The 13452-nt window shown below is 37.0% G+C and overlaps 1 protein-coding gene across 2 annotated transcripts in view; it reads left to right on the top strand.

Moving 5' to 3' along the window:
* Positions 1-13248, top strand: part of LOC134227190 (uncharacterized) — a 31173-nt gene extending 17925 nt beyond the window's left edge. For both annotated transcript variants that reach the window (XM_062708515.1, XM_062708514.1), the window contains 3 exons: positions 12672-12760; positions 12827-13016; positions 13081-13248. In XM_062708515.1, coding sequence (XP_062564499.1) covers positions 12672-12760; positions 12827-13016; positions 13081-13181 — 380 coding nt within the window. In that variant the 3' untranslated portion in view covers positions 13182-13248. The remainder of the gene's footprint in view (positions 1-12671; positions 12761-12826; positions 13017-13080) is intronic.
* The last annotated feature ends 204 nt before the right edge of the window (positions 13249-13452 follow it).

Genomic DNA, 13452 nt, shown 5'->3' with positions numbered 1-13452 from the left:
TCAATACAAGTTAGGGTTTGGCAAAATTTAAATTTGCTTTAATTTTAACTCCGGAACATAAGCTGAATATCAACGTACTTTACGCTTCCGTCGTGCATGGCTTCTTTTGACTCCGGGGGATACTATGGATTTTTTATTTTCTAAAAAAAAAATAACAGAACACGATACCCGAATGATCATAATTTAAGAGTAATTTAAGAGTAATATACGTTATAATTCTTGTTCCAAAATGTCCAAAGTAGCCCCCGATTTGTCAAAAGAACCCTCGAACGATGGTATCTAAAATATTGAACAAAGTCAAGAATTTCCCGATTACCTGATGAATGATCAGAAATCTGAACGCATGTAAATAGTGCGGAATTCAGATTTATTCGATTTATATTCAAAACTACTGGCAAGTTCATCTGACTTTGAAAACATGTTTGTTGTTATTTGACACTGTGGGAAATAAAGTGAGCCTGAAAAACAGCATTTCCAGTTTTTGGTTACATTGATAAATAAAATAGAATTTAAATAAAACAAAATGATAACGATTTTGAAATTCTATCGTAGTAGGCATTCGAAATGCCAGAATACTGAGAAGAAATTTGAAATTGAATCTCAGTAGGCTGACATGGAATTCTAGATTGTTGGAAAGGGACAAAGAAAATAAATGAAGATCATTCAGTGTTCGTTTCTTGAGGCGTGAACACGTCATTTGTTTGCAAGTGTCCAACGCTTATTTTCTATAGCCCTCCCTAGAGAAAAATTAGCCCCCCCTAGGATTTGATAAGTTAGTTAGCAGTGATATCAGTTTTCAACATATAGCATAATGAATTACATATAGCAACATATAGCATAATGAATGAAAGACTAAAGAGTTATCTCTCATATTCACTCTATCATACTTAATGAAATGAGTGGAAGAAAAATTAGCTTGTTTCTGAATTCTGAGAAAGATTCCCATCAGCATCGGAGAAGGATTCTCATCAGAATTCGAGAAGAATTCTCACTTCAATCTCTTAAGAATTCTTTTCGGATTCATCGAAGTATTCCAATCGTAATCCTGAAGAATTCCTACTGGATTCTTTCCAGTATTGTTAAGCAATACCCTTGGGAATCTGTGAAAAATACCCTTCCATGGAGGATTTGCTTTAGAATCTCTCGTTGATTTGCTCCGGAATATCTCCAGATTCGTTTTAAGATTGGTTTAGGAATTCCTTGACAAATCAGAATCGAAGCGATTTGCTTCGTAATCCTTTGAAGATTTAATTCGGAGTCTCTCGACGTTTTGCAAATGATCTGCGTTGGGATCTCTAGCACGGTGCTTCATTTACCGTTATTATGAAAATAAATATACCATTCAATATGCAGTCGCCATTCGATTCCTACTATAATTCTACGTTTCTGGACAAATTTTCAAAAAAACCGTTGGCTAGATTTTTGAGTTATGCCATTTTTAAGTTTTTTGATGAAAAATGCCTTGTAAATCAATTAAAAATCCATAGCACAACGTAATAAATTGCAAACGAGTTTTTTTTTTAATGCAAAATCAATTAAATATCTATCTGCCTGTATATAATGGTCGTACACTCCATGTTATCCGGAGCAAAACCGACTGTAATATCTTGTTCTAGGTCGCTCGTTCTAGGGCCGCCAGTCACAGATCCCCCGGCACGCCTACAACACACGCATTTTACGCGCATCTTCCAGGATTGCACACAGCCAGCGAGTGCATGGTCTACCCTGGAGCCAATGTCCTCTTCCAGGTTCTATGCTAAACATGACTTTTGCTGGTCTCTCTTTCGGCATACGTGCATTATGTCCACCCCACTGTAATATGCCGTATTTTAAAAGCCTGCCAATGTCTGCATGTTTGTACACTTGGCGCAATTGATTCAAGCGTCTGAGCCATTCTTAATTTTCCACCGCATTGCCAAGTATTTTCCACTCAAATACTCCTAAAATTCGATGTTCTGTATCTTTGAACGACCATGCTTCATGGTCGTACATGGCTACTGGACGAATCAACGATGTATACAGAGCTAGCTTTGTCCGTGTTTGTAGGCTAGTTCTACTTGCAGCTGCAACACGTGACAGCTGCAACAGGTGAAAACCTCGCGGATAACGTCATTATCACATATAATGAGTGTTCCAAGATATATGAATTCGTCGACAACCTCAAATTGCATCCAACCCATTCAACCTCGGGACTAACTCAGTTTGGGCTGCAACGCTCACTGCCAGCCACCAGGTACATAGTTTTGACAAAATTCATGATCAGTCAGTCCTATTATTCCACTCTTCCGTTTAAAAGATTCTTCCATTGCACTGCAATCTACACCAATGATGTCGATGTCATACGCAAAACCAAGGAACATGTAAGACTTATTGTAAGACTTTGCACACAAGATCTTCGAATTGCACCTTCCAGAGCTACGCACAGTTGTTCCACTATAGGGACAGGGGAGTAAATTTCATTGAGAAACATCATTTGGTTTCAATCGAAATTTTATGAAAAGTTGTAATTAACATCATATTTTTACCATAATGTATCAACTGAAACTATAGTAGAGTGTATAATTACAAAACAAAATCATACTACCTCCACTATTGGTGCTACCACCACTAAAGGCGCGGTTACCCTATTGCTCCAAAGGAAAATGTTTTTTTTTTGTGGGTATAGAGATTTAATTGATTTTGCACAATAAAAAACTTGTTTGTTTTTAAGTTATTACGTTGTGCTATGGATTTTTAATCGGTTTATGGGGCGTTTTTCCTCGAAAAATTTAAAAATGGCGTAACTCAAAAATCCCTGCAAACGATTTTTTTGAAAATTTGTCCAGAAGCGTAGAATTATAGTAGGAATCAAATGGCGGCTGTCGATTGAATGGTATATTTATTTTTATAATAACGGTAAATAAAGCACCGTGAATCCGGCTGACGATTAGCTTCGGAATCCCGCGAAGAATTGCTTCAAAATCATTCGACGTTTCGACGTCAACATCCTTGGAGGATTCCCTTCGGGATCGCTGGAGGGTTCTTTTCGAAATAACTGAAGGATTAATTCGGAGTCGCTCGACGATTTGCTTCGAAGTCCTTCGACGGATTGCTTCGGAATTCTTCGACGATATGCGTCATCATCCCTGGAACATTGCTCATGAAATACATGGAACCATCATATTGGAATTCCTGGAGGGTTTTCGACGAAATCCCTGGAATATTCCCCTTCAAATTCCTGAAATATTCACGTCGAAATTCCTGGAGGGTGAAGGATCCCTGATACATTCTCGTCGGAATCCTTGAAATTTTTCTTTTGGAATTCCTGAAACATTCCTTCCAAAATCTCTGGTGGATTCCCTTCATGATCCCTGGAGGCTCCCATCGATATTCTCGTCGAAATATCTAGAGATTCCCGTCGGAGTCCCTGGAACATTCCAATCAGGATTACTAAAGGATTCTCATCAGAATTCTTGGAAGATTCTCGGCGGAATCCACGGAAAGTTGCACTATTTTTTTTTTCATTTGAGATAGATTGAATATTCATGAAGTATGCAAATATATCCACTGCCTGACGCTAGTCGAGCGCAATTAAACATAGACTGTGTGTTGTTGCTCACACGTGCACACGTGCACGTGTTTGGACTGCATTTGTCACATTACCGCTGATAACTTGATGAGATGTTAAAATGTTCGAGAATTTTCAAAAAGAGGGTCAATTTCGAAAAAAAAAATATAAAGGGGCTATAGACCACCCACCCCCCCCCCCAGGGCTTCCGAGGTAGTTACGCCAATGTTAATATTTATGTAATTCTTTTACGTGTTAAATTGATTTTCCCACGATTCGATATTTCGCGAGTATGTTCTGCACCGAGATTTTTTCCTTCTACTACCCATTTTAATTCCTTGATCTCTCCTTATCTCGATGGTCCCTTCAATATGGAGATGTGGAAAGGCGACTGTAATTAACTTTTTGCAATTCCTGATCATAATATCTGGTTTACAGCACTGTTGAGTCATAAAACGGCCTACTTTTCCATACCAACGAAATGGGTGCTTTAATGAACGTTGTCAAATCAAATGGGTTGCATAATATTCATTATAACACTCATTTGGCTAACATTAGAACAGTAGTTACATGACTACATTTAGCTGAATTAGCTTGGGTAAGTGTTCAAATAGTGTATTCTCTGCGTCGCGTAATAAATGAAATAGTTCGATGGACATGACATCAAAAATTTCCAAAAGCAAGTAGGGGAGAATGGTCCAAAATGCACCCCTGGGGCAAAATGGCCTCACTCATAAAATCACTCTTATAATCTGTTGTAGTGCATTTATGAACGAATATTACCATTACAATTCATAATTAGTTATCCATCATTGAGCTCCATTGGAAAAGTTCAGCAAAATCCCTTCATATTCACTTAAATTTAACGATTTGCTATTTTTCCACCACATCCGTAAGATTGTAGTTCAATCCATTAAGAAAAAACAAACAACCATGCGTTCACCATCATTTTACATGCAATTGAGTCGTTTTAGACCACCATTCGGGCGTTTTGCCCCAGACCTATTTTCAAAACAAACTTATTGTTGTGAATAGGAGATCATTGTGAAATGTAGCTGGGTTTGCACCTATACGTTGAAATGGTTGGGTATTTTTGTTTATATGGGCGAAAACATCGAAAAAGCTTAAGGGGTGCATTTTAGACCGTTCTCCCCTACATCTATCGCTTCACGGTTTATCGAACTATGCAATGTGGCACGGCAACATGGAATCTCTGCTGATGTTACTGATTTCGAACAAAATTGACGTAATTCAAAATATGAAAAAAATTGAATGCGACAATTTAAAATTTTCACTCAAAAAAAAAACCCGAATTCATTCCCCAGTGGTGATGATGCCTTTCTTCGACTATTACCTATTCGACTTAGAGTGGTTAATGCATCTCAAAGGTAATTGCCTAAGAAATGGTCCTCAATTTTGAAACAGGGTTACGGCAGGCATTTTCGTCTTTTCGTCATAGTCTCGAAAACCAATAAAAGAGACATTTTTTTGCCGAACTCATCCGTACCGAATCGTAAGCTCAGGAGAAACGTTCTGCTAAAGTGTAGTTCCAGCAAATGGACGTTGCTTTCATAGGTTTCGACCCATACGACGAAGGACGAAAATACCTGCCGTGTCCCTATTGTACAAATTGTATCCCAGTCTTCCCCTTAGACGCAGTTTACATCAAAATTGGCTTTATAATGTTAGTCTACGATTGCCTTTTAACATAAACCTGTTTATGCATTTAGAGGGATTACAATGAAAATTTGAAGTATAATTATGTCCATCAGTGTAAGCTTTAAATAATTATTAGCAAGGGCGAACATGTCCAGCACCTAAAGCACTTTTTCATAAACATTACTCTTTTGCTTCGACCGCGGTCATGGCTCTTTTGTTCTAGTTTTTGAGCGAATCACCGCACAAAAGTAGAGCGCAAGAACCAACCGCACCATATGGCGGCCGTAACGAAACCCTGAAATTTTACTGGGTTTCTAAAGAATTGGGATTTTCAATGTTTTTACGCTAATATTCAATAGTTCCAATGGGCATAAAAAATTGCTGGAGAGTTTCCGATTCGATTGATAATAAAATCTCGAAAATCCATCGTAAGATAAAGGAGCTATTAGCGATTGAAATCTATCCTAATTTCGTGACGGTCTCGAATTTGGAAATTTCCGTTTTACACCCTGTATCCGAGTCTTCCCGTTAGACGTAGTTTACGTCAAAAAGTAAGTTGATTAACGGATTTGCGTGGCTACGACAGACACGACAAGTTATGCTCAATGGTATCTCGAAATCTTAATTTGTGTCTGATCAATGACACAGAATTAAGAGATTTCAATATTTTGACTGCCCAAAAAAGATACACGCATAAGTTTTGCAGGGGCCCTCCTTAGCCGTGCGGTAAGACGCGCAGCTACAAAGCAAGACCATGCTGAGGGTGGCTGGGTTCGATTTCCGGTGCCGGTCTAGGCAATTTTCGGATTGGAAATTGAATCGACTTCCCTGGGCATAAAAGTATCATCGTGTTAGCCTCATGATATACGAATGCAAAAATGGTAACCTGGCTAAGAAACCTCGCAGTTAATAACTGTGGAAGTGCTTAATGAACACTAAGCTGCGTTTGCATATTTAAAGTTCTTGATAGCCGATAGAATGGGGTTAAGGAATCGTTATTGTTGTGTGTAGTGAACAATACTTCTTCAACAAAAATTCAGAATCTTAGAATCGGACAATATGATCAATTGGGAAAATAGATTAATATATATTCTGCAAACTATGCTAAAAACATGTTGATGCGAAAATATTTTTCTCGTGTCAAGTCCGCTACCACAAAAGTATCTGTTAGCATCAACTAAAAGTCAGCTACGGTGATAAAACCCGTAGAATAAAATGTTCTTATGTATGTTATTTAAATAGATTCATCGCAACAAAATTTTATTGAAATGTGAAATAGATATTTAAAATCATTTTGATTAAGCTGTGAAATTCTGCATGAAATTAAAAACAAATCATGCAAATGTACTGTGGCCCGCTTTCACAATGCAAAATTTCTATGCGACCCTAGATAGTAAGCATGCTGGGGACCACTGCACTATGCCCAGTGTGTCGAGACAGTTTCCAACCCAAAAGCATCCTAGAACGGAACGAGAATCTAATTCGCTATCTCTGGATTGGCAATCCAAAAATTTATCCTAGATTTTTTTCTTAAACATTAACTCCCGCATGAATTTGTGCTGAACTTTCTCGAATACTTTATATTCCTTGAAAATATAAAAATTTTGCCATTTTGATTATCCTCAGATTGAAAAAGCCACATCCGTGAAACAATTAGGGAGTGAGTGCTAGTAATGGACCCCGTGCGTATAATGGACCCCTTGAACAAAAACCGGCAACAGGAACATGTGGAAATGGAACATGTAAATCAAATGGGGGGACCATAATACGTATGTAAACAAACTCGATGTTGCGGCCATAATAGACAACCTGGCTACATAAGTTTAAAATACATATTTTTGTAGTAAAAATGAATGTTTTACAATGTGTTATGTACGAAATGCGATGCTGATACCTGTTCCTTGTCATCTACGGCTGCAGAATGGCAATTTGTTCATTCTGTGTGGTGATGGTGGACATCATAGTTTGTTTGCCTCTGTGCGGAAAGAAAAGTTAATTTTTACGTGTGAAAGTGAACTTGTGCCGCGGGAAAAATATTTCTATCGTGTGCCCTTTTCGTGATTATAACAGGATAAGTAGGAGGCATTAAGCCTCCGTGCCAAATTTTCGTTTAATTTAACATTTATTACTCAACACAGCATCCCGTGAAGCCATAGTTCTACCTATAGCTTCGCGCGGCAAGCTGTTGTTGTTCATTTGCTTGCCCCATTTCTTTTATTCTCTGTGGATAGTGTAGTGTGTTGTTGCATGTTTGAGTCCACTGCTGTGTAGAGGATGGAGTGCGAAAAGGGTAAAGTGGGATCGCAATCAACGATCTCACACTGTGTTGTTTTCAATGTGGGAATTTTTTTCCTGCCCGCTGCTCTCCTATTGAAGCGAAGGCAGCGGCTAGATTGATTACGGAGAATGCAAATGTTTTTTCAAGTGTTGTGACTGTCTATCTAGTCGATCTTGCGACGGACAGAATGTACAGGTTCCGAATACCATTCGTTTCGATGAAGAGATGAAGAAACTTTCTTCTCTTTCTGATTCGATCGGTGATATTCGGAATCACATTACTGCCCAAATAGACAGCGCGTTGTTAATCGGTATTGAGAAATTGCAGAAAAATGTATCTGAGGTTTTGAACGAGGCTGTTAATGGTCTCAAAAATTCGATCAGCAAAGAAATGGAAAATATGAAATGTTCATTTTTCAATTTAACCTGAGTAGAAATGTAACTGGAATGAATGAAATGCAAGGTACATCGCGAAAGGCTACGGGGCCTAATTTGACTCCCAAAACGAAAAAGCGTAAGGTACAAGATGTTGACGACACATCTGATATTGCAATGCCAGAAAATGTTAGTTTCGCGGATATTGTTAAAAGTAATGTTGGGAAAAATAACGTCAAAGTAATGAAAAAAGTCACTGCGCCTAAGGAAGTAAAGGTCCCTCGTAAGGCTCGTCCGGTCATTGTGATTAAACCGAAAGAGTCCAACCAGAGTAGCGATGATACTCGTAAATTTTTGAATAGTAAACTGGATCCGAAAACACACAGGATCAGTAACTTTAGAAACGGGAAAATGGCTCTATTATTGCTGAGTGTGCAACAGGATTTAATGTTGATGTTGTGAAAAATGGCATTCAAAGCGATCTGGGTGAAAACTATAATGCTGTTGTTCCCTCATCGGTGCCAAGACTAAAAGTGATGGGAATGTGCGATAAGTTTTCTTCCGATGAATTCATTCAGATTTTGAAAGATCAGAATGAAGACATCGCAATAAATGATGTTAAAGTAATAAGAATGTATGAAAATCCACGTTTTAAGTATAACAAGAACAATGTTGTTATTGAAGTCGATAAAGAGACTTATAGTTGTTTGTTGACCGCGAGAAAAGTTAACATAAGGTTTGATCGGTGCCTTGTTGTTCCCGAAATTAGTGTTTTGAGATGTTTTCAATGTGGAGAATTTGGGCACATGAGTACGGATTGCAAAAACAGCATTGCGTGCTCAAAGTGCAGCGATCGTCACAAGACATCCGAATGCACGTCAACTGTATTGAAATGTGTCAATTGTAATAAAATGAATTCCGAACGTAAAATGAAATTGGACGTGAACCACAGTGCCTTCAGTACTGAGTGTAGTGTTTATAAGCGATTAGTTGAACGGAAAAGAGCAGCTTACGTTTCAATGAATAGCAACCAAGTTCTAGTAGAAATGTGAGCAGATTCGATATTTTGTATTTGAATATTGCGGGTTTGTCTACAAACTACGTTGCATTACGTAAGATTGTAGAAGATAAACGTCCATTTTTAGTGTTTTTCTCTGAAACTCATATAGTCGACATTGAAGCATTTGATCAGTATAGCATTCCGGGTTATAGTGTAGCTGCTTGTTTATCACATTCTAGACACACTGGCGGTGTTGCTATTTATGTCAAAGAATCAGTTCAGTTCAAGCTTCAATTAAACGAAGTTTGTGATGGAAACTGGTTCTTAGGCATTGCAGTTGTACGTGGCATGAAGATGGGTAATTATGGTGTTTTATATCACTCTCCCAGTGCAAGTGACCAGCGTTTTATTGAAATTTTGGAAAACTGGTTTGAGTCATTTATAGATCCTAGTAAATTAAATGTAATTGCTGGTGATTTTAATATCAATTGGTGTGACGATTCCAATTCGAATCATTTGAAACATTTAGCGGATTTTTTTAATTTGAAACAAAAAGTAAATTCTTATACGCGTATTTCCCAGCACAGTAGAACTTTGATTGATCATGTGTATACAAATTTTGATTCTGTAACTAGCGAAACGAGTGATGATTTAAAAGTAACTGATCATGAAACGCTAGTCATTAACGTTACCGACAATAATAGTAATGATAGTAATTTAATTAAAATGAAGTGCTGGAGAAAATATTCTAAACAAGCAATTTCGGGTCTTGTCGAAAGAAACGTGGATTTTCAAGAAAATTCCGGTAATATAGATGAAAGATCAGCTGTTCTTACAAACGTTTTGAAATCCTGTACCAATCAATTAGTAGAACAGAAGTTAGTAACTTTGCATAATTCTAACAGCTGGTATAATTTAGATCTTTTGCGCCTGAAACGTAAAAGAGATAAATTGTATAAAAAGTTTCGTAGAACTAATAATGAAAATCATTGGAATAGGTATCAGGTAGCGCGGAACAAATATTCGCAATCTTTGACACGTACACGTTGCGAGTATATTCAGAGGAAAATTTATCAGCATCAAAACAACAGCAAAGAGTTATGGAAAATATTGAAATCATTATTAAAGCCTAGTAGTTGCAAGCCGCGGTCCATAACTTTCAATGGCACATTAGAACAGTCAGAACAAGAAATTGCATCTAAATTCAACGATTATTTCGTCAATAGTGTCTTATCCATTAACCGATCTATCGAGTTAGTGGATGAGCCTGATGAAATAAAACAGCCGATAAATATTAACTGTAGATTTGATTGTTTTCACCCGATTACTTTTGAAGAACTTAAAACATTTGCTTTTCTTTAGGTAAAACGGCTGGAGTTGATAATGTTAATGCTAGAGTTATTCAAGATTGCTTTCATGTCATTGGACGCAACTTGCTGGACCTTATAAATGAATCGTTACAAACTGGGCACGTGCCGCATGTTTGGAAGGAATCACTAGTGATTCCAATACAAAAAGTTGCTGGAACGATTAAAGCCGAAGAGTTTCGTCCCATCAACATGTTGCACACATTAGAGAAAATTTTAGAACTTGTAGTTAAAGGCCAGCTAATTACATATTTAAATAGTAATAACTTGTTAATACCGGAACAATCAGGTTACAGGGAAGGTCATTCCTGTGAAACTGCATTGAACCTGGTATTATCTAAATGGAAGGAAAATATGGAGCGTAAAGATACTATTCTAGCTGTGTTTTGGATCTCAAACGCGCTTTTGAGACAATTTCTCGGCCCTTATTGTTGAAAACTGTTAAGCGCTTTGGAATTTCGGGTTCTGCATACAAATGGTTTGAAAGCTATTTGTCTGACAGATCCCAACGGACTGCTTTCAATGATTATGTGTCGTGTCCCGTGGAGAATGACCTTGGTGTACCACAGGGAAGTGTATTAGGGTTCATTATGTACATTAATGACATGCGACGGGTCTTACGTTATTGTGATATTAATTTGTTTGCTGATGATACTGTAATATTCATTGCAGCTCAAAATCTGGAGGAAGCGATTGAACACTTGAATGAAGATTTGCATTCTTTAAGTAGATGGTTGAAGTACAAACAATTAAAATTGAATATTAGTAAAACAAAGTATATGGTTATTTCGCGAAATCGTTCAATTGATAATGTCTCTGTGAAAATTGATGACGAGACTCTTGATCGCGTACGGGAAATTAAATATCTTGGCGTGATTATTGATGATAAATTGAAATTTGACCAACATATTGACAATGTCATCAAGAAAATAGCCAAGAAGTATGGAATCCTATGTCGACTGAAAAACGAATTAAATACAGCTAGTAAAATACAGTTGTACAAATCAATCATCTCTCCTCACTTGGACTTTTGCCCTTCCATTTTGTTTTTAGCAAATCAAACACAAATATCGAGATTGCAGCGCTTGCAGAATAAGATTATGCGTTTGATTTTAAGATGTAACAGATTCACTTCCTCAACTTTTTTGTTGGATGCATTGCAGTGGCTCTCGGTGAAGCAAAGAATTGTGTATTTAACAATGGTGTTCATTTTTAAAGTAGTAAATGGTTTGCTGCCTCGATATTTGTGTGATCGAATTGAAAGAGGAAGTGACATTCATAGATATAACACTAGAAACGCGGAGGATGTAAGAACACCCAACTTTTTGCATGGAGCTTCACAAAATTCTTTGTTTTTTAAAGGTATCAATGATTTCAATTCGATGCCTACACATATCAAACGTGCAACGACATTATCACAATTCAAGAGACTTTGTGTTTCACACGTAAAAGCTGTATTTTAAGCAGCTACTTAGTTGACTTTTTAAAAATCATTAATTATTGTATCTTGACGAAGTTTGACCTACGGATATTTTGTTTGGACAATTGTGTTTTTCAATTATTGAGGCACTAATAAACTATTTTGTTCGCCTCGATGATGATGATGGATTTTATATTTATTGACGTAATTGTAATTTGACCTTTTTTTGTGTAGTCTACAAAAGTTTGAGCCTCGCGCGCGTAAAGCAGATATGAATGATTTTTAAATTTATGTACAGACTTGCGCTTTTTCAGCTGTTTCAATGATTCTGCGGATTAGTAATAGGCTATCTAGTAGAGTTTGGTTTCCGCGGTTGATAACAAAACTTTTGATATCGACGGAGCGGTAACACAAGTTTTGATTTTGTTGACAACGACATAGTTTATTAGATTATTATTGATGCTTTCGAGTGGCTAACGTTACTTGTAATAACATGAAACGCGATTCTTGGTGGAACTTTTGAAATCTGTGCGAGAGGTATCACAAGTTTTGCATTTTTATGAACTCGAAGCATCACTACTGATACTTATGAGAATCTGTAGATGAATTAAACAGTTTTTACATTTATTATTTTTGCTGGATAGTAATGGAAAGTTATGAAATTTATATCTGTGATGGTAATCAGATCGTTTTGTTTTGTTTTGCAAATTTGATTAAATTGTTGAAAATTAAATTCAATCAATTATCTTAAAGATAAATCGTCTAGCTCAAACCTTTGTAGGGGTATGTGGCGGGACCATCATCATCATCATCATCATCATCAGCGAAGCGATTGAAGTAAGTTTCCGTCGTTAAGGGGTCCATTACTAGCACTCACTCCCTATATTCATTATTAACTGGATTATGTTCACTTTTGAAACCAACCTATTCACGTCTGCTGATACACTGTTACTAGTGTTGTGCCATCCGAGAATGTTACAATACCCAAAAATTCACCAAAAGCCATTAACCGTTTATTTATTGTAGATGATCACTCAATTGTGGGATTGCTTGGAGTCATTTTTGCGACTATTTCCTGTATATTCGATGTATACCTGATTGCAGGAATCGTGCTGGTAAGCTTGTTTGGATTTTATCATTTTTCATGAAGGTAGTTATTGTTTGTCATTTGTCTTCCCCAGCGTCGTTTGAAATATGTCGAATACCATCTAAAGTTTGTTTCGTTCGTTTACGTGATTCTATTGATTGGAATATTTGGAGGATGTATTGTTATGGGTATTTTGTTAGCTCCTGAGTGGAATAAAGAGTTCGAACAAGGATTACTTTTGGTCGCCTCTTTACTTTTCTCTTTTGGATTGGTAACATCAGTTGGTAAGTATTTGACATGACCCCGGAAAAAAATCATTAAATTATTCTTTATTTTTTACTACTACAGTACTTTATACTTTAACTCTCTGGATCATTAGAGGTATAATGGATTTCATCAAATATGAAAATGTTCGTTTCGTTACACCGGAGCAAGGAGAAATGGTGTAGTAGGACACAAATGGTTGAACACGTATGTCACATCTCATTCCGTTGCAATAACGCAACAAAATTTCTATTTCGATGTATTAATTGCGAAAAATATCACATCCATAATCGAGCTGATGGTTCGGTCACACAGGGTCACCCATCAATCCAAATCCAATCCAAATCCAATCCAAATCCAATCCAAATCCAATCCAAATCCAATCCAAATCCAATCCAAATCCAATCCAAATCCAATCCAAATCCAATCCAATCCAAATCCAATCCAAATCCAATC

Source organism: Armigeres subalbatus, chromosome 3 (assembly GCF_024139115.2).
Source record: "Armigeres subalbatus isolate Guangzhou_Male chromosome 3, GZ_Asu_2, whole genome shotgun sequence".
Classification (NCBI taxonomy): Eukaryota; Metazoa; Arthropoda; class Insecta; order Diptera; family Culicidae; genus Armigeres; species Armigeres subalbatus.
The sequence above is the reverse complement of the archived record's forward strand: the minus strand, read 5'-3'. Positions and strand labels throughout refer to the sequence as shown.